Source organism: Protopterus annectens, chromosome 6.part0 (assembly GCF_019279795.1).
Source record: "Protopterus annectens isolate FY-2018-M chromosome 6.part0, PAN1.0, whole genome shotgun sequence".
Lineage (NCBI taxonomy): Eukaryota > Metazoa > Chordata > Ceratodontiformes > Protopteridae > Protopterus > Protopterus annectens.
The window spans coordinates 1404785353-1404804673 of NC_056737.1; the positions used below are offsets into that span (position 1 = coordinate 1404785353).

At 39.7% G+C, this 19321-nt stretch overlaps 1 protein-coding gene across 1 annotated transcript in view; it reads right to left on the minus strand.

Moving 5' to 3' along the window:
• ZRANB3 (zinc finger RANBP2-type containing 3) overlaps positions 1-19321 on the minus strand; it is a 2104294-nt gene that overhangs the window by 241847 nt on the left and 1843126 nt on the right. Inside the window, exon 13 of the mRNA XM_044074946.1 lies at positions 11234-11702. Within this exon, the coding sequence (XP_043930881.1) occupies positions 11234-11702 (469 nt within the window). The remainder of the gene's footprint in view (positions 1-11233; positions 11703-19321) is intronic.

Below are 19321 nucleotides of genomic sequence, written 5' to 3' on the forward strand. Positions count from 1 at the left end.
TGAAATGTGGCAAAGCTGTAGAAGGGAGAAAAAACTAGGCGGCAAAAAGTTCACTGCTGTCCGACAGATTTATTATGTGAATAGCTTTAATTTATCTGAGTAATATCTGAGCTGTCTATGCAAATGCAATGTGTGAAGGACCTTCTCACTGTCAGAATGTGGAGACGGAATTCTGGAAGGATGATGAACAAAATAAATAAGGGGCCATTCACTGATCACCCTGGGCATAAAAAGAGGATCGATATTGAAGAGACACCCTGTTTCTATGAAAATCTGTAAAAGAAGAAATAGACATGAGAGCCTAAAGTTGAGATGCTCTCTTGGCTGAAATAAGAGCCAAAAGGAAAATAGCATTCTAAGAACAATGTTGCAAGGAAGCTAAAGAAGTAGGCTCAAAAGGAACCTAGGTCAATTTCTCAAGTACAAAACTGAGGTCCCAAGAAGGTGGAATAGGCTTCCTGGGAGGTTTGATATGAAGGGCACCTTTAAGGAATTGCTTGACCTCAAACCTAGAAGCTAGAAGAGGATTCAAGGACAGACGAGCAGAAATGGCTAATAGGTGAGCCTTAACTGAAGAATATGCCAACCCAGCGCAGATCACAGAAATAAGAAAGGACCAGTGGAACCTCCACAGATAGGGGATACTGATGGCAAGGAAGGCACCAGATAGAAAATCTTTTTCATTTGGACATGCAGGATTTTCTGACAGTGGGCTTCCTGGCTTCCAGCAGAACCTGGATCATGTTTTCAGAAAACAGGTGCATAAAAGAGATCACAACCCATTATCATCCACAGTGTCAATTGAAGACTAGACAGATGAGGATGGACAAGAAATCCCTTGTCTTTTGTGAGAAGATCCACCCGATGAGATAACTTGGGGTAATTGCCCTGGTCAAGTGAGAAAGAAGGGGAACCAATGCTATTCTGGGTCAAAAGGGAGTCACCAAAAGATTTTTAGACAGTCCTGTCGGATTTTTGTGCAGAACCAGAGACAACAAAGAAAGGGATGTGAAAAGCATACAGAAATATCCCGTTCCAAGGAAAAGACAGGGTGTTCACTTTCCAAATCGGAAAACAGAGGTAATCCAGAGGGCTTGAATGAAGTCTGGTATCCCACCTGTGACTCAGAGCTAGCAGATTTAGGAGACTCTCTCTCTCTCTCATAATCTCCCTGTGGGAGGAATAAAGATGCACTGTTGAAGTTTCAAGTACTTATTCAGTTAAGTAGGCAGATGCACAAATGTTCTTGTTTTAATACATTACATTCAACTGGTTGGTTATTTAAAGGCAGTTACAGATGATGGTTGGAGGGTCAAATGGAGCTGATTGGAGGGAAATCTGGGAGAGGGAAAAACAAGGAGCCAATCCCAAGGCTTAGAGGTTAGTCCCTTATTTGAATTTTCCTGAAAGAACCATAAGGGTTAACTGATCAGCATCCTTTGGAACCTCATTCTTAGTTAAACGATAACATTTTTTTTAATATTTTTATTTTTGCCAAACAAAACATGACAACACACCACAAGCTACCACTATATTTAAGAAAACACTTTCACCTGAGCATCATGTTCATCTAATAGAGTTGTTTACACTTTGATAATTGAAAATGCCTGCTTTTATGAGGCTATCACCAGATGTTATTAGCCTGTTGTGTAACAAATGCAATATGGAAAGTTGTGTCTGCCTTTATTACAGACTGCAATAAAGCTTTCATAATTTCCAAGTTGGCAGCAGTGAAAACATTCTTGAACAGCCTTTCCATGGCCCTACTATCCTTATCAGAAGGCAGAGGCTAGGTGGAGGGCAACAATTTATATGGTTTGTCAGAAGACACTGTCACCACAGAAGGGTTAGCAGAGGGGCATTTATAACGAAATTTGCACTCTTAGGGCACTTTGCAGAACCTGTTTTTTTTTTTTTTTTTTAATGCAGGAGGCGAGAGTCAGGGGCTACTGCAGCTGCATAAGAGGCATCTAAAGGATCAGCCAGAATAGGAGGAACAGCAGATGGTTTGGGAGACTGCATCTGTAGTATCTCATGACAACTTTTTTGAACATCAGAGACCTGGGAATAATTCCACTTAAAACAGTCCATCATGCATGCAATGGTATTCCCAAACGAGAATTTGGACTTAAGGAATTCTCCTCCTCTGAACTGTAGTCAAAGGGGGAAGGGATTTGGGAAGAATAAGTTAGGGATTCTTCCCCCAAGTCCTGATCCTCATCTGAGAAATTCCCTAGGCCTCTTGACAGGAGTGGAAGACTGGGGGGAGCAGGAAGTGAGACCCCTTAAAGTGGCTTCAGGGCCATCAAAGCATCCCTTTTACATTTATGTGCCTGCATCTGCCCTTCATGTCACACACACACTTTGCACTTTTATCTCTATTGAAAATAGTCCTCAAGCAAAGTCTAAGGTGTCTGCGGTGATTACTTCTGAACAGAAAGGGAGAAAGGGGGACCTGGATTTAGGGATATTTGCTGTCTCTACCAGGTGATTTCTCTTCTGACTAACCCCCTGAGATTTGAAAAGATAAAGGACATTGGTGGTGGGACCAAAGAGACTTCAGAGACCATTGTTATCTTTCTCTTGTGGTCCCTTGCCAAGGTTATCATGAAAATCATATATGCCATGAAATCAAAAATTCTGAGGTATTCCCTCTTAGTGACTGAAGTCTGAGTGAAAAACCTTAAGAAACTGATATAGATATAGATCTATTTTTTCAGTGGAAGAAAAGCTCTGAGCTGAGGTGTCTAGCTGACACCCCAGGAACAGAATCCTGTGTGAAGTCTTTTGAATGTTCTCTTGGAAACTCAGTTTGTGTAAGAGATCCCTCACCCAAGTGAGAGATTCCTGACACTGGAAATGACTCTGCAAAGATAAGCAAGTCGTTTAAATATGAAAAAATGTGGATACCCTGTAGCCTGCAACATGTTATAACTTAAGCTAGACACTTTGTGAACTCTTGGTGCAGTGAATAGTCCAAAAAGAGTAAGGCAGAGAACTGATAATGTAGTCCACACACAGAAAAACCTTAAGCTATTCCTGAAGTCTGGATGAATAGGGACACGATACACATCTTTTAAATCCACAGTTTCCTGGAAACTTGAATGACAAAGAAGTAGTAACAGGTTGTGAAGTAACAACATTCTGAATCTGGGAACTATCACAAACAAGTTTAGGAAAGAAAGGTCCAGAATTGGTCTTCCAATAGTTTCTTTCTCTGGTACTGAATACATTCCTGAATAAAACCCTTTCCCAACCTGAGAAGGAGGAACTGGTTCTATAACTCCCTGAGACAGCATGTGATGAAAGACTTGGGGAAATAGAGTCTGATCTGCTGGATGAGGAATTATCCCCTGAAAAGGAGGAACTTCCTCCCACTGTAACCTTGATGGAAAATCTTCACAACTCTTTTTGTCTAAAACTTTCTGTTGACAAAGAGAAAAGTGTTGATTCAGACTTTCTGGAAAAGAAAAAGGGGCTGTCGGGGGGGGGGGGGGGTTGGCTGACAACAAAGTCCCTTAAATAGTTATTCTGACTTGTTGGACTGTTCGTTGTTTTGGAGGGTTCCTGAATTATTTTTGGAAACACTTTGCCATTTCTTCTTAAACAGTTGTTTTAACACTCTCAACAAAATGCAGGTATTTTGACTTTTGGCAAAACTAGATTAGGGGCTAGAGAATCCCTTAGAAAATTTGGAAAAGGAGGGTTGAAAAAGCTGAAGAGATTCCCTGTATCAATCTTTCATCACACTTTTTGATAACCTCTGCAGCAGAAGAAGCAAAAACTAAACCTCTATCCAAAAGAGAATTTAAAATCTCATTTTTCACGTCATCTGAGAGGTTCTGAGAATGCTGTCAGGCAAACCTCCTCAAAACAATGCCAGTGGCCACAGTCTTGGAAGAAGTGTCAACTGAGTAATACAGACAATGTAAACATTGACTAATGACTTTTACAATGTAAAAAAATATTTAAATAAGATTTTTTTCTCATAAGAAGAAACTGCAAGCCAAACATTCCTCATACTTTCACAATTACTCAGAATAAACTTTAAAATATGAGTCCGATAGTTCAAAATCTGAAAATCAGGTTGCAGAAGCATACACTATTAATAAGCTTTCCATCCTTGTAAGAAAGATTAGGATTGGAATTAAATGTTTAGCAGCATTAGGATTAACTAAAGAGTATGGGTCAGATTTGGGAAGAGTGTATAAAAACTTAAGTGTGTGTAACTTCATACATCCTATCTTCCTTTGTAGGGGTAGCAGGCTATCAGGAAAATTGCAGGCAGTGACAAATACATACTCCAAAGCTGACAGAAAATGAGAAATGAGTGAAGTTTTAGAAATTCCTTCTGTAACAGCTCACAGTATTTTCTGAAGAACTGAAAACTGAGAAACTGAAAACACTGGCATAGTCTGGAAGTAGTCTCAGAGAAAGTGAAATTCTCACAGGGAGATTCAGAAAAGTACAGTTTTGTACCTACCATAAATGTAGATGTTCGAAGATCCACATTGCTGCAGTCCTTACACTTGGGTAGTCCGCTGTCCTCGGTCGGCCCGAATATCAAAGTATAAGGCTGACGTCGGTCAAGGCGCATTTGACTGACATCAGGACGTCAGGGTACAAATGCGCATGACCGACGTCATATCCTCAGTCTTTTCTTGCCCCAGATGTCAGAACACCCTAAAAATAGAGGTCAAAAACCAAAAGACAGCAAACCAACCACCAACCATCCTAGCACTAAAAATATGTACAATATATACAATAGACAATATACACCCAATTGACCACCCAACCCACACAACCGCCTCTAACAACAGAGGGGAAGGAGGGAAAATTGGACTGCAGCAATGTGGATCTTCGAACATCTACATTTATGGTAGGTACAAAACTGTACTATGTTCTTCATCTCACATTGCTGCAGTCCTTACACTTGGGTAGAATCCCAAAGCAGTGGTAAGGGAGGATGGCCAAATTATAAGGAAGCAGGAGCTGCCAGAATGCCCTGCAAAACAGCAGTGGCAAAACCAGCCCTGGATTTAGAGTAAAGAGGTAGGTGATAATGCTTGGAAAAAGTATGCACTGAGCTCCAAGTAGCTGCCTCCAAAATATCCTTAGTTGCCACCCCTCTCAAAAAAGCTGTTGAAGTGGCAGTAGCCCTAGTGGAATGACGCCTAATCCCAGCTGGAACTTCCTTGCCATGATGGGAATAACAGAAAGCAATGCAAAACCCAATCCACTTAGAAATAGTTTGTTTTGACACAGGCTTACCCTGAGAACTCAAAGCAAAAGAAACAAATAATTGCTGAGACTGCCTGAACCCTTTAGTTCTGTCCAAATAATATCGCAACTGCCTGTGTACATCTAAAGTGTGCAAAATCTTTTCCCCGTTATTTTGGGGATTTGCATAAAAGGTAGGCAAATGAATAGTTTGGTTTAAAGCCACACTAGAAACCACTTTAGGCATAAAGGAAGGATTAGTTCGTAAAGATACCCTATCCTTATGGAAAATTAAGAAAGGCTCAACTGCCATAAGGGCCTGCAACTCAGAAACCCTTCTTGCAGAGGTAATAGCCAACAAAAAGCAGTCTTCCATGATAAAACTTTAATTCAGCAGTAGCTGCCGGCTCAAAAGGTTGTAGAGTGAGTTTCTCCAACACAAAATTGAGATCCCAAGCAGGAGTAGGAGCTCTTAGTGGGGTCTTATATTCTTTGCCCTCTAAGAAATTGCTTGAACAAAGGATGAGAAAACAATGGTGGGTCACAATCATAGTGAGCGAAATTGCTGCAGCATGAACCTTAACAGAAGAGAAGGACAAACCTTTGTCCAGTAACTCAGTAAGATATTGAAGAGCCACACTTAAATTAGGCTCAGAAACATCAAAATCCTTTGCTGCACTCCAAAATAAAAATCTCTTCCATTTTTCTGCGTACACTTTCCTTGTACTAGGCCTTCTAGCTTCCAAAATAACATTCAAAACTTGCTGTGGAAGTGGAGGCCCACTATGGTTCAAAACAGAATATGCCAGGCTGTTAGGTGCAGAGAGTGAAGCTTGACATTGAGCAAATGACTGTCCTCCTGAGACAACAGGTGTGGAATCGTAGGCAAAGGCCATGGAGGCTTCCGTACCAGGCTCCTCAGTAATGGGTACCAATGCTGTCGAGGCCAATCTGGAGCTATCAAAATCATCCTTGGCTTGTCTTGTCTGGCCTTTAGTAGTACCTTTGGGAGAAGAGGCAGAGGCGGAAAGGCATACACATGAAGATTGCTCCAATTGAAAGAAAGAGCATCCACTCTCCAAGCTGTGTGATGAAACCTTTTTGTGCAAAACTTTGGCAGCTGGTGGTTTAGTGGGGAAGCGAACAGATCTATGTCTGGAGTTCCCCATGACACTGTCAATTTCTGAAATACATGAGGATCCAATTTCCACTCGTGGGGATCCATAATTTGTCTGCTCAACACATCTGCTAAGGAGTTCTGTGCTCCCGGCAGAAACCTTGCCTGAAGAATTAGCCGTAAACTGAGAGCAGTCTCCCACAAAATCATTGCTTGCCTGCATAGAGGATAAGAATGTGTTCCTCCCTGCTTGTTGATGTACCACATGACAGTTGTGTTGTCTGTTAGAATCAACACCTGCCCTGGAAGAAGTAAATCCTTGAAAGCTATTAATGCAAACTGGACTGCTAACATCTCTTTCAAGTTGATATGTAGATGTTGTAGTCTGGCAGGCCACTTGTCTTGTACCCACTTTCCATTCAGATGAGCTCCCCAAGCATTGTCTGAGGCATCTGTCGTTAGAATCTGACTCGCCTCTGGCCGGGTCACAGAGAGTCCCTTGTTTAGGTGACATTCCTGAGCCCACCACAAAAATTCCTTTTGAATGCAAGGTATTATTGGAATGACAGTGTCCAAATCCTGGCAGTGCTGTGTCCACACATTTTTGAGATACCATTGTAGCTTCCTCATATGCAGTTTGGCATTGGGAAGCACCAGAATACAAGATGCCATGAACCCTAAGGCTTGAAGGACTGTCCTTGCAGTCAGCCCGGACTGATGAGACAACTGATGAAAGTAAAGGGAAAGATTATTTTGTTTGTCCGGGGTCAAAAAGGCCATCTGGGATGCTGTATTCAGTCTCACACCCAGAAAGCACATGTCTTGAGAGGGTACTAGACTGGACTTTATTTCGTTCACAGAATACCCCAGGCATCTTAGCACTGCTATCACATAATCCAAATGATGAAGAAGCTCGTCCCTTCCTTGAGCCAGAATCAGGCAATCGTCCAAATAGGGATAAATCTGTATTCCTTTTAACCTGAGGAAAGCTATCACTGGAGCCAGAACCTTCGTGAACACTCTGGGCAGTAGATAAGCCAAAGGGCAATGCAGAGAACTGATAATGAGAAGTCCCAGCTCGAAACGCAGATACTTCCTGCAACTCACTCTGATAGGAACATGAAGATAAGCCTCCTTGAGATCTAAAGTTACCATCCAATGATCTTTGCCCAACAGAGGTAAAAGCTGCTGTAACGTCAACATTTTGAACTTGGGAATGTCCAGATAAGTGTTGAGGATAGATAAGTCCAAAATTGGTCTCCACGTGTTCCCTTTCTTTGGTACTAGGAACAGGCGGGAATAAAATCCTAGGCCCACTTCTGGCATAGGGACCGGCTGAATGGCCCCTAGTTGGAGTAACAGAGAAATTTGCTTGTGAGCCTCTATCCTTTGTGGAGGAGGAACGTCTGGCATGCCTTTGAAAGGAGGCAAGGTATGGAAATAAAACCTGTAACCATGGTGTATGATATCCAATACCCATCTGTCTTGGGTAATTAAACTCCAATTTTCTTTGAAAAGTGCCAACCTTCCTCCCAAAGGTGCTGCCAGACGAGAAGGCTCTGGCAGCTGAAAAGGTAGGTCATTGGGTCTGTTTACGAAAGGACTGACCCCTGCCCTCACCTGAAGACTGTGCAGGAGAACTCCCTGCTCTAGGCCTGAAAGAACCCTGAGCTCTGCCCCTACCACGTCTAGATCTACCCCTAGACTGGGAATCATAAGAAGGATACATCCACCCCTTAGTAGGCCAATTTCTACTAAACTTTGGAGGCTGAACCTGCAAAAAATCTTTAACAGTCTGCATAGACTTAGCCTTGTCTTCCATTTTCTTTAAAACTGTCTCAACAGGAGAACCAAACAACACATCAGATTGTAAAGGAGCATCTAAAATCCTTGTTTTAACATGGTCAGATAAATTCTGATCCCTCAGCCAGGCGTGCCTGCGAAGAACCGACCCAGTGGCAGCCACCCAAGACGAGGCCTGTACAGCATCAAAACCACATTGCAAAGAATGCTTACCCACCTGTTCAGAAACATGTACTAAATCTTGCAACTCTTTACAATCAATACCTTCCGCCAGAGCATCAACCTTAGACTTCAATTGTGAAAGGAGATAGTTTTGGTATTTTAACATGTGAAACTGGCAATTCAAAGCCCTCATAGCTAGAGTGGAAGAAGTATAAACTTTCTTTCCCCATCTATCCAAAGCCTTGGCCTCTTTGTCTGAAGGAACCGGATTCTTGACAACAGAAGCCTTAACACCTTTAGGCCCCTGACTAACAGTTTCTGGGTCTGCCCTAGGACTCTTAAAAAGATACTTATGAGCTTCAGGCACCCTGTAATATCTATCAGGTTTAACAGGAGCAGGAGGCAAAGAATCAGAATTAAGAGAAGCTTCTGCAAAAACATCTTCCACCACATCTAAAACAGGAGGTATAGCCAAAGGCCTATGCTGGGGTAAAAACAAAAATTCCCTAAGCCTTTTCCTGGAATCAGAGAAGTCCTGACCTTCCCACTTAAAATGCTCCCTCATCGAATGAAGAGTTTCTGAAAAAGAAAAATCCTCAGGAGGAGAAGCAGAAGGAGTAGAATCATCCACATCAGAGTCAGAATAATGAGAATACTCCTGCAAGTCTTCAGCCGAAGACTCTGAAACATCCGAAGCCTGCTCAAAACTCCCTGGCTCCGGCTCCACCCTAGGTCTCTTATCAGGAGGAGGCAAAGATCCCCTAATCAAAGTAATCAAATCTTCTGCCATTTTAAGCATATGCTTCTTGGGCACAGTTCCAGAAGAACTAGGGGTGACACCAACTGAAGCTAAACCTGGCCTGCCTCTGGGAGAAGCCTTGGCAACAGAAGGAGAGGTCCTAACCACCCTAGGAAGGGAGGGGAGTAAAGTAACTTGAGAAGCCCCTTCAGCCTGACCTGCCTCCTGAGAGGCCACATCCTGCAATAACAAAGTCTCTCCCTGGGAACCCAAAGAAATCTCCGGTGGAACCACCGGCTCCACCGACACCTCTAAAGAACCGGTGTCCGGTACAGACGGTTCTTCCAGCCTAGGCTTAACTGCTTTGTCCTTGCGCTTCTTCGAAGAAGCGGGCGTCGGAGCATCCGACGGCATTTTATAATTGCACCGCTTCCCAAAGACTAACCTGGCACAATCCAACCTTCTCTTTATAGTGCGTTTATTGAATCTAGCACAAGAGCGACAGCCAACCACGTCGTGCTCAGGCCCTAAACAAGGAATACACAAAGTATGATAATCTCTATGCGGTATCTGTTTCCCACAAGAAATGCAATTATTCACTTTTTCTGACATCTGGTAAACCACTGAGGCAAGAAAAAACTAAAATATTCCCCAACGGGGTACTTAGCCAACTTTGACTCGGTCTGAAACTTCGAAAACGAAAAATCTCAGAACGCCAACCGGCACTTGCAAAGCTGCTTCTGCATCGGACCATGCGGCAAAAAAGACTGAGGATATGACGTCGGTCATGCGCATTTGTACCCTGACGCCCTGATGTCAGTCAAATGCGCCTTGACCGACGTCAGCCTTATACTTTGATATTCGGGCCGACCGAGGACAGCGGACTACCCAAGTGTAAGGACTGCAGCAATGTGAGATGAAGAACATCCACGCTCTCCTCTGAGTCTGAACCAGAAAACTGAGGAGTAAATCCTATATCTGTCCCTTCATCATTCTGTCCAGGTTCAGAATCTTGAGTCTTCAGGAAAGGAGGTATGTTTCTTTCTTTGACCAGAAACCACCTTATAAGAAGGATCAATAGCCTGAATTAAACCTTGAGGCAGACCCAGTAAACTACTCCTGTTTAGGGAAATTTGAGGAGGAGATACATGCTCAGTTTTCTGTTTCTTTTTGACAGGAAAAATTGGGCCATAGGTGTTATTAATGGCAGCAGCAGCAGCTTCCCCAGGGATGGGCACAACCTTCTGACTAAACAGGGGAGCCTTCCTTGCACCCTCTCCCAGGACCAACAAGAGTGGATCCCAGTAGCCACAGAGGACATGACTACCCTTTGGTCCACAGTGGCTGAACGTGCTACACCAGATGGATCCAGAGTAAAAGATGAGTTATTTGAGGAAAAAGTTATGGCCACAGCAGAGTAAATCATCTGTAGCTGAGACAAATTGCTAGCCTGCAGTGATGGCAAAGGTTGCTGGCTTAAATTTTTATTTTTGTGACTGGAGCAGGACAGACTATGGGATAAGTAGTTTGTTCTATGGACAAACCAAAAATGGTGCCTCTTTCCCAGGGGAAACAAGCAGCAAAAGCAGGTAAAAATTTTAAGTCACTTTTCCTCCCACAAAAACACAGTAAAAAGCACTTTAAAACACATTGACAGCCAGAAAAAGTAAACAAGTACAGTTTTCTCCACAGAAAAAATATTTTTCAATAACTTTAAACATTTAAAATGGCAGGAAAAAAACAAGCACTCCCATTTAAAAGTATAGTTAAGTCTGTTCACTGTCCTTTAAAATATATCCTCCTACCTTCAAAATAACTTTCCTAAACTAGAAAGTACAACAAAAGAACAATTTCAATAACATGAAAGTTTTTTTCCCTCAGTGGAAACTTATTTGCCCAGCAAAAGAACGCAAGCCAAATGTCAATCCTTGAATAGGAAAGGGTGTGAAAATAAATCTGTTGAGGCTGGTTGCCTGCAATAAGAAACAATGGCAGCATTCACTGCCACAAAAAAGACATATGATCTGGATTTAAATTACCTCAAAAGAAGCACATGGTTTCAGTATGTGTAATCAAAATCATTAGCAAGTTAAAAAAATACCTGGATATTTTCTTGTTTTGCTTATTTTTATTCACAAAACTGGTTGATCCAACCTTGAAACAATGCATAAGGACGGCAGCATTCTACTTACTATTATTGCTTCGTGGTATCTCACAAACTTCGCAATATGGCAACAAAGGACTATTACTGTAAGTGCAAGCAGTGCAGTTCCAGAACTTTTCCAAAGCACCACTGGGTTTAAGATTCACCCCATTAGCCAGCTGTCCACTTTTCTTAACAGTAAATATAAGTTTTGGTTTTCCGCTCCGAGATTTCCTTTTTAATGCATTATTCCTGCTTTGAGATGGTGTTCCTTGAGTTCTGAAGCGTTTTGCTTCTGGTTGAAAGTCTGGGTCTTTCAATATTTGCTCACTTACTACTTCCCTGTTTTCTTCACAGCTGAAATGGTTTTTAATTTCACCTGGTTCAGTAAGATCAACAGGCTCTTGTGCTTTGGTTATTTCTGCAGGTATTTCCACAGATGACCTTTTGCATTTCTTCGCTGCATCAGATTTTGGAGAAAAGAATGAGCGGATGTCATGCTGCTTGTCTTTCTCAAACTAAACAAAAAGAAAAAACAAGTCAAAACATGATTTAAAGCAAGCATACTGCATGCATTTTTCTCTAATATGTATTTTATTGAATGTAAAAAAATCATTCATGTAACAAACATCATAAAACCAAATAAAAGTACAATTGTTTAGCAATGTAACAATGATACTCTTCAGAAAGAAATTGGTATCATGATGACAGTTGACCTGAACAGCACCCTCCCATCAGATTTCAACATTACCACAGGTTTTTAATTAGCTGTTGCCATCAGCTATTGCCGAGAAAGACAAGTAAATGTGTGTGTGTGTGTGTGTGTGTGTGTGTGTGTGTACAAAAGAAAAACGCTGCTTATCAAACAGGAAATTGAAAATATTTAAATGAATAATATGAAAACATAAAAGGGAGTTGGATTCAATGGAAATTACGGAAGAAAGACAGAGCTGCATACACACAGTTTTACACCAAAGGCTGTATTAGCCCAAAGACCCCTAGAAAATGTAGGCCAAACACAAAAGGCAGTGATGATAGAGAAGGCTAAAAGATGGAGTTAACAAGGTAACAAGTTAGTACAGTTTACCTAGACTAACACTTCAATAGTAGAGAGGTAACTAGGTACATATGTAAGTAACCGACATGTTGACTGCTACTTTAGCAAGGTGTACCAAGTGTGGAGCTAGAATGGACAGATAAATTCATTCAAAGACCTGTGCTTATAAAAGCCACAGTCCTCCCTCCTTGAAAAGGTTGAAGACTCAAAAAATGACAGAATTCAAAAATGCATGGGGCAAATATGCGTCACTTACAAGAGGCTGGTGGTTTTAAGACAAATCTGAAGTTTATGCAGCACATAAGGAAATAAGCAAACTAGATACACCAAGAGGTCCTTAACTGACCTACCAAATCTGACTATGGTCAGCTGTTGTTTAAGTCAATTTAAATGTGTATCTTGTGCTGGAGAAGCACTGATTCATACTGATTCAGTCGACTGAAGCCATTACTTGAAATTGATAAAGATGATGAAGCAACAAGTACAAAGGGTATACTTAACTGTGGGGGCCAAATTCCCCAGTTCCATTTTTTCTTGGTAAGAGGCAGTTGACCTATCACAACAGATGTTCTTGCTGTTGTCAGTGTGTGTGATAGACTGAAAACTTTAACTACTTTAATGTCAGCTAAATCCTTTTTGATCTAGTAATGTACGAATGCTCACTTTACTATCTGTGGGTGAGAAGTTCTCACCTCCAGAGCTGAAAGTAAAACACCTTTGTGGGGATAGTATATATGAAAGTCCTGACAAGACAGAGTTTATTCAAAGAGGTGGAAAGACATAAGACTAAGAAATGATCCCATAGTCAAGAATACAGAAACATATATAGACAGTAATCTGGCCTTTGATCAACATGTGGTCAAAGTAGTAAGAAAATAATTGTATGTCACCCAACTTATAAGTAAGGGCATGGCATCCAGGTCCACAAAGACATAATGCCCTTTTATTTGGCCCTTAACAGACTCACTGAGTATAATGTTCCTGTCTGTATGTACCTGACTAAACATATGCAGTAGCTGGAATGCCCAGAAAGATTTCTTACCAGGAGAATCTAGGATATAAAAACACTGTCCTATATGGATCGCCTTAAAGCCCTATCTCTATATGCTCTCTCTCATACAGGTTACTGAGAGGCGATGTATGCCTAGCAGACAAGGCATACTCAGACACAGCTATGAGTGACCTTTTGCACATCTGCAAAATGAACAGCATCAGAACCACTAGATACAAAGATTCATATTTTGCTTGTGATATACATAAGACATGTTAGTGAGACAGGTATGTCCCTCAGAGGCATCTATATCAGAAGATTGAACATTCTTTTATCGAACTTAAAAACGCAAAACCTTAAAATGTCTAAGGAACATATCAGCGACCAAAAAAAAAACAATGTATGGGCAAAATAAAGTGGGGGGCAAAGCCCCCCCCCTCCACACCACCCATGTGGGGGTCTGTGCTCCCCCCACTTTAAATATACCATCTCCGAAATCGCACCACAGTGGAGAAACAGCATAAGTCCAAAGAACGGCCCATCGATTTTTTTTCTCCCTGGGAAAAAAAATCGATGTTCCCTGCCTTCAACATTTTTAGGTTTCACATTTTAAAGTTTGATATAAGAGCATTCGCTCTTCTGATATAAACCCCCTCAGAGCATCCCCATGCTCTGTAACAGGCTCCCGGTCCATGTGAAGTTGGGGCCATCCCTACCCTAATTAACCATAACGTTGACCACTGGATGGGAAATCGGAAATTCACTCCAGGTCTGGCCCACATGTCTTTGATGCCCAAACTAACACACCCCTTCCCCCAAATAACTCTAGAAGTTTCCTAAGAAACATACCTCCTCCTAATAAATGCCTGTGATACATAGGGACACAATTGAGTTGGACTGCACAGCTAGTCTTATAAAGGCCCTGGTGGTCATTTGTCTAGTATATAACTATAAACCTATAAAATATGGAATTTGCCTTCATGGATCAAGAGAAGAAATATGATTGAACAGTAACAGCTCTAAATAGATGTCTTGCATAAAAGTGTGAACTCTGGACATGAATTTTTTATCTCTTCAAGGGAAAGAAAAAAATTCTACTGGAATGCCTTCTTTACTTCATAATTCTACTGGCAGAAATTATTTTCTTCAATAGTTTGAGAGTTATAAACCAAAAACTCTTGACTAAATTACTAAGGATCAGTTTTAGACTACAGGACTCAAAATGCCACACACTTGGTTATTACTAAAAATTACCTTTAGCAAGGGGTTTTACCAATCAGATTCTTTACTTAAAAAAAAATGACCAAACGGACTTCATTAAAAAACTGCACTTTATTATTTCCCATTCATTGGTCAATGTTATGCTTAAATAAGGTAGGGATGACCTCTGCTTCACATGGATGGAGAGTCCCTGTTCCAGAGCATGGGGATCCTCTGAGGCACATATCTGTCCCACCAACATGTCTTATTTATATCACAAGCAAAATATGAAACAAAAGCAAGGACATGAAAATGTATCTTGATGGTACAGAAGGAAGGTTAACCGAGTTAGTAAATTAAATGAAGACTTCAGAAGTGGGAGAGGAAGAACAAAAGAATTGTTGGTGTTCCAGGAAAGGATATGATGAATTTTCTGCCTAGATGACCACCACAAACTTTGCAATTACAAGAAGTATTCTCATGTTGTACAATAAGAACCCACATAGCTATAAGAAACCTGCATCTACTACAACTAATTCACCAGCAAGATCAATTGCTATCAAATTCCCTTTTTACTTAGATAAAGAACTGGCACTAAAAAGAACGTGGTTGTAATTGCCAAATAAACTGGGCATGAATTTTATTAAGATTTGATAATGACCACGCAACTAAAATATTAAAAACAAAGGAAAATGTTAACCCTTAATAAACGTTTTAAAGCAGAGTGGAATTAAGGCTCAAATCACATTTCTACCAAAGATAAAACTGTTTCTTTCCTCAGACACCAGAATATTTATCAACCTGGAAGAAACTGCTGCGAACACACAAAATAATGTAATTCCTAACAATGGCAGAATCTTCTTACTTGAAGAGATTATCTGACAAAAAACTGGAGGACTGTGGCAAGTAAGTATTCCAAGGCAGCACTTGCTGCAACACTAAATGGGGAGAAGAAAAACTTGCTGTTTCTTCATAAATTAACTGAGAAGATGTGGGAGAAGGAAGACTAGAACATACTGAAGATTTGAGATCATGGCACACTTTTCAAACTACAAAGGGTGCTAGACAGAGGAAATATTTAAAGAAGTCAGATAATGTACAGATGGGAAGCTAGTTCAAAAAGGGTATAAAAGGCAGGGTAATGACAACTCAGATGAGGAATTATGAGGCAGTTTTGAAAGTGGTGTGGTAACAGGTAATTAAAAATGGAATTGAAAACTAAGCAAATAAGAAAAAGCACCTTGTTTACAGGGCAACTGTGAAAGGAATTAAGGTAAAAAAACGGTTTCATATGTGATGCTTCGCATCTAAAAAGAAAATTATGATGAATATAAGAAGAAGGTTATTAAGTAAGATGAGGGAGAGTAATGCAAGGAAGAAAGGGATGCTTGCATACAAAATTTAAAAAAATTGCCAAAGGAAGTAGAAGAAAACTAAAAATTCATTGCTATTCAACAGCTTTTGCTGAAATAATTAACATACTTTAAATCTCCCATAATAACAGTCATGAAACTGTAACCATGATTAACAATTTACTCACTCAAATTATTCTTTTAATTTTAGCAAGACAATTTTACTTTATCTGATAAACATTGTCATTTCAATTGATTAGGTCAACTTGGCATTAAACTATCTCACTGAAATTCTTAGGAATTACAGTGTCTCAAATTAATCTTAATTATAAAATTAATATTTGCAATACATGGTCATTAAGCAAAATTTAGCAAAGCAGAAAACTTTACAACTTATTTGCTTTATAAGGTTGCAATACTGCAATACTTAAAAATAAAAGTTAGGTACTTACCATAAATATGTGTCTGTGTTGTCCAATTTCATTCTTCCTCAACTGTCAGATTTTGGATCCAATTCACACACACACACACATATATATATATATATATATATATATATATATACATACATACATACACATGGTTCCCCTTGAAATAATCAAAGAAACAAAACATTGACTCGCTCAACAGTGAGACAACAAAGAAAAATTCAAAACAGCGAACTCCCGGAATGGCGAATTTTGCCTTCAGGAAACTAACCACTTGGCCAACACTGACGACCTTTGCCCTTTTCTCCACTGTAGTGCCATCTCAGAGTTGGAATATTTGGGGAGGGCAAAGCCCCCCACTTTGGTGGGTTTTATTTGTGTAGTTTTTTTTTTTGTCAGTGGTGGCCAAGTGGTTAGTTCCAGGATGCGAAATTCACCATTCCGGGAGTTCGCTGTTTTGCAAGTTTCGTTGTTGTCATCTTGCTGTTAAGCGAGTTGAAGTTTTGATTATTCGATTTAAAGTAGAACCATATGTATACACACACAGTTTCATTACTGTTAACATGCAGTGTGTTGTTTCATTTTGCTAGGTAATGACTCCCCATTTCTTCATTTCAACTCCTAATCAATCCTTTGCCTTATGGCCATAGGCATGCATCTCTGAACATAAACTATAGCGGGAGTATCAATATTCATTTATATGACGTGCTCCTCTACATTATAGCTACTGCCTGAAAACAAGTAATTCTATTTTTCCATTACAGTCTTGGTTTGATCTAGCATTGCTTCTAATCACTGCAGAGCTTTATTGCAAAAATTAAGATTTTTCTTATAAAACATACATATTAATGTCATCACAACTATAGACTTTATATCTGAGCACATACATTTCTTCTCTTTGGCATCACTAATACTTTCACCTTCAGTATTAAGTATTTCATTGGCATAATAACCAGGTACTTGTGTTTAGAAACCATGAATTTGTTTTACCATCTCCAACTTTTTGTACACTCTTCTGCCCTGATGTTAGCCTGCCACAGTGCTAACAACTTGCTACAAAACATTATAGGATTTATTTCTGTACACACATTTGAGTGCCATTTGTCTCTTAGGGAATGAATCTATGACCAAATCATGACAGTGTGAATGTGGAACTGCTTAGTTTTATCTTAATTCTAGCAGCTTAAAAATATATCTATCAACATATTATATTCTGTTCCAGTTTAAACTTAGTACTCCATTCACTAATCAATATTTTTTTCTGATGACAGGTCTCTTCTTCACCAACAAATATGCATTTTCCTGCTTTTTGAGGATTTTTTTAAGTACATATATCAAATTGTTTTCAGATTCCAAATTTGTACTTTTCTTATAAAAATACACCTCAGCTTTTCCTCAATTACTTGAAAACTTTTAAAAACACTTTTCTAATTAAATGCATATTTCAACAAAATAACCAACATTTCCATAGATTCTGCAGGTAACTTTGCAAGCTGACCAAGCTTTACCATTGTGACTATAAACACCTCATACTCACAGGCTGCATTAATTTGGTTGTTTTTATTTATTTATTTATTAGGCTTTGGCAGAAATTGGGAGCTGTCTAGCATAATGTCAGTGGAACAGAAGGGTAACTGGAGTTTAGACAGATTGTCAGGTGCATATATGAGAGGTGAGTCATGTGCGCGCTGAATTAGGGACACATGCATGCATGCATGCTTTTTTGAGGTCATTTATGAATATATTAAGTAGTATCAGTTCTAATATAGATAATTAAGGTATCCCACAGAGTGATTGGAAGAAAGGAAGCTCTTGGTTAAACAGCTGTTGAACTACTGGAGGCTGAAGTTCAAGAGACCTATACACTGTAGCTTTTGAAGCAGTTTGTCTTGTCAGAAAGTGTCAAAAGCCTTTGACAAGAACTGAGAATAACGGGGAACTCATTTAGAAAATGATTCTATTAAGGTGGATAGTACTGACAAAGTCCTATAGGACAGCTGCTGTGTTGCAATTTGGTTCAAATACATGTTGGGTAGGAGAGAGGATATTATTTGTAAGCTGTCAGAGCAACTGAGTGTAAAAAGGAAGAAAGATTATAACTGGCGTTTAGTTTTATGGTGTCCTCTTTTATGTAAGGGCAGGATGCAAGATTTTTTCAGATAGCTGGAATGTAGTTTTCTTGACCTGATCTGTTGATTGATAATGGATACTGAATAGGCTACTGCATTTGTCACAATTTTAAGGTAGTCTATAGGGAAGTTATCTACAGCTAGTGTTGTAGGTTTTAATCTCAATAGAAATGTTTGGGTTGTGGATGTGGGGATTGGGTTTACAGTAAAAGTATTATTGTGGATGTCAGTGTGCGGATAGCTAGGAGGGTTGGTACAGCTGTTAGTTTTAATGAGTTTAGTAAAGGTTTGGATGAAGCGAGTGTCAAAATTGATGATGATACCTTCTGGGGACGATTAAAAGTGGGGGTTGATTAGTTGCTTTATTGAGGTATGTAGGACCTTAATCAAGGAGACCAAAAAAGCTTTAGTTAATAGTTATATATAACAACAGAATATGGACCCTAGCCAATCTATACTGCTTCCCAGGCATTGGAGCAGGAACTGTTAAAAACACTTGGATTTCATTTCCAATAATTATAAAGGCAACTTAATTTTAGGAGGAGATTTTAACTGTATATTTGATATTTCTGAAACTACAAATAAAAGACCGATGCATACATCTGCTGTATCAAAAGCTTTAAACACATGGGTAGTATCATTTCATCTTGTAGATACTTTCAAATTTAAAGATAAACCTTTGTTGTTTTCCCATCAAGATCACAGATTTGGTACCCAAACTAGAATAGATAAAATATTTGCTGCCTATGACTTGCACTCTAAAATCATTAATTTCTCATTCACGCCCTGCGCCTTTTCAGACCACAATTCATTGACACTAAAACTTCAAAATGGGTACAAGCCATTAATCTTTAACTCCAAAATTAAAGAGTTCAAACCCTGGTTATTATCTGAATTACAGTTCTTCATAGATATTAAGTACACCACAGAGATAAATAATATAATGATATGGGACTCATTAAAAGCTTACATATATGGTA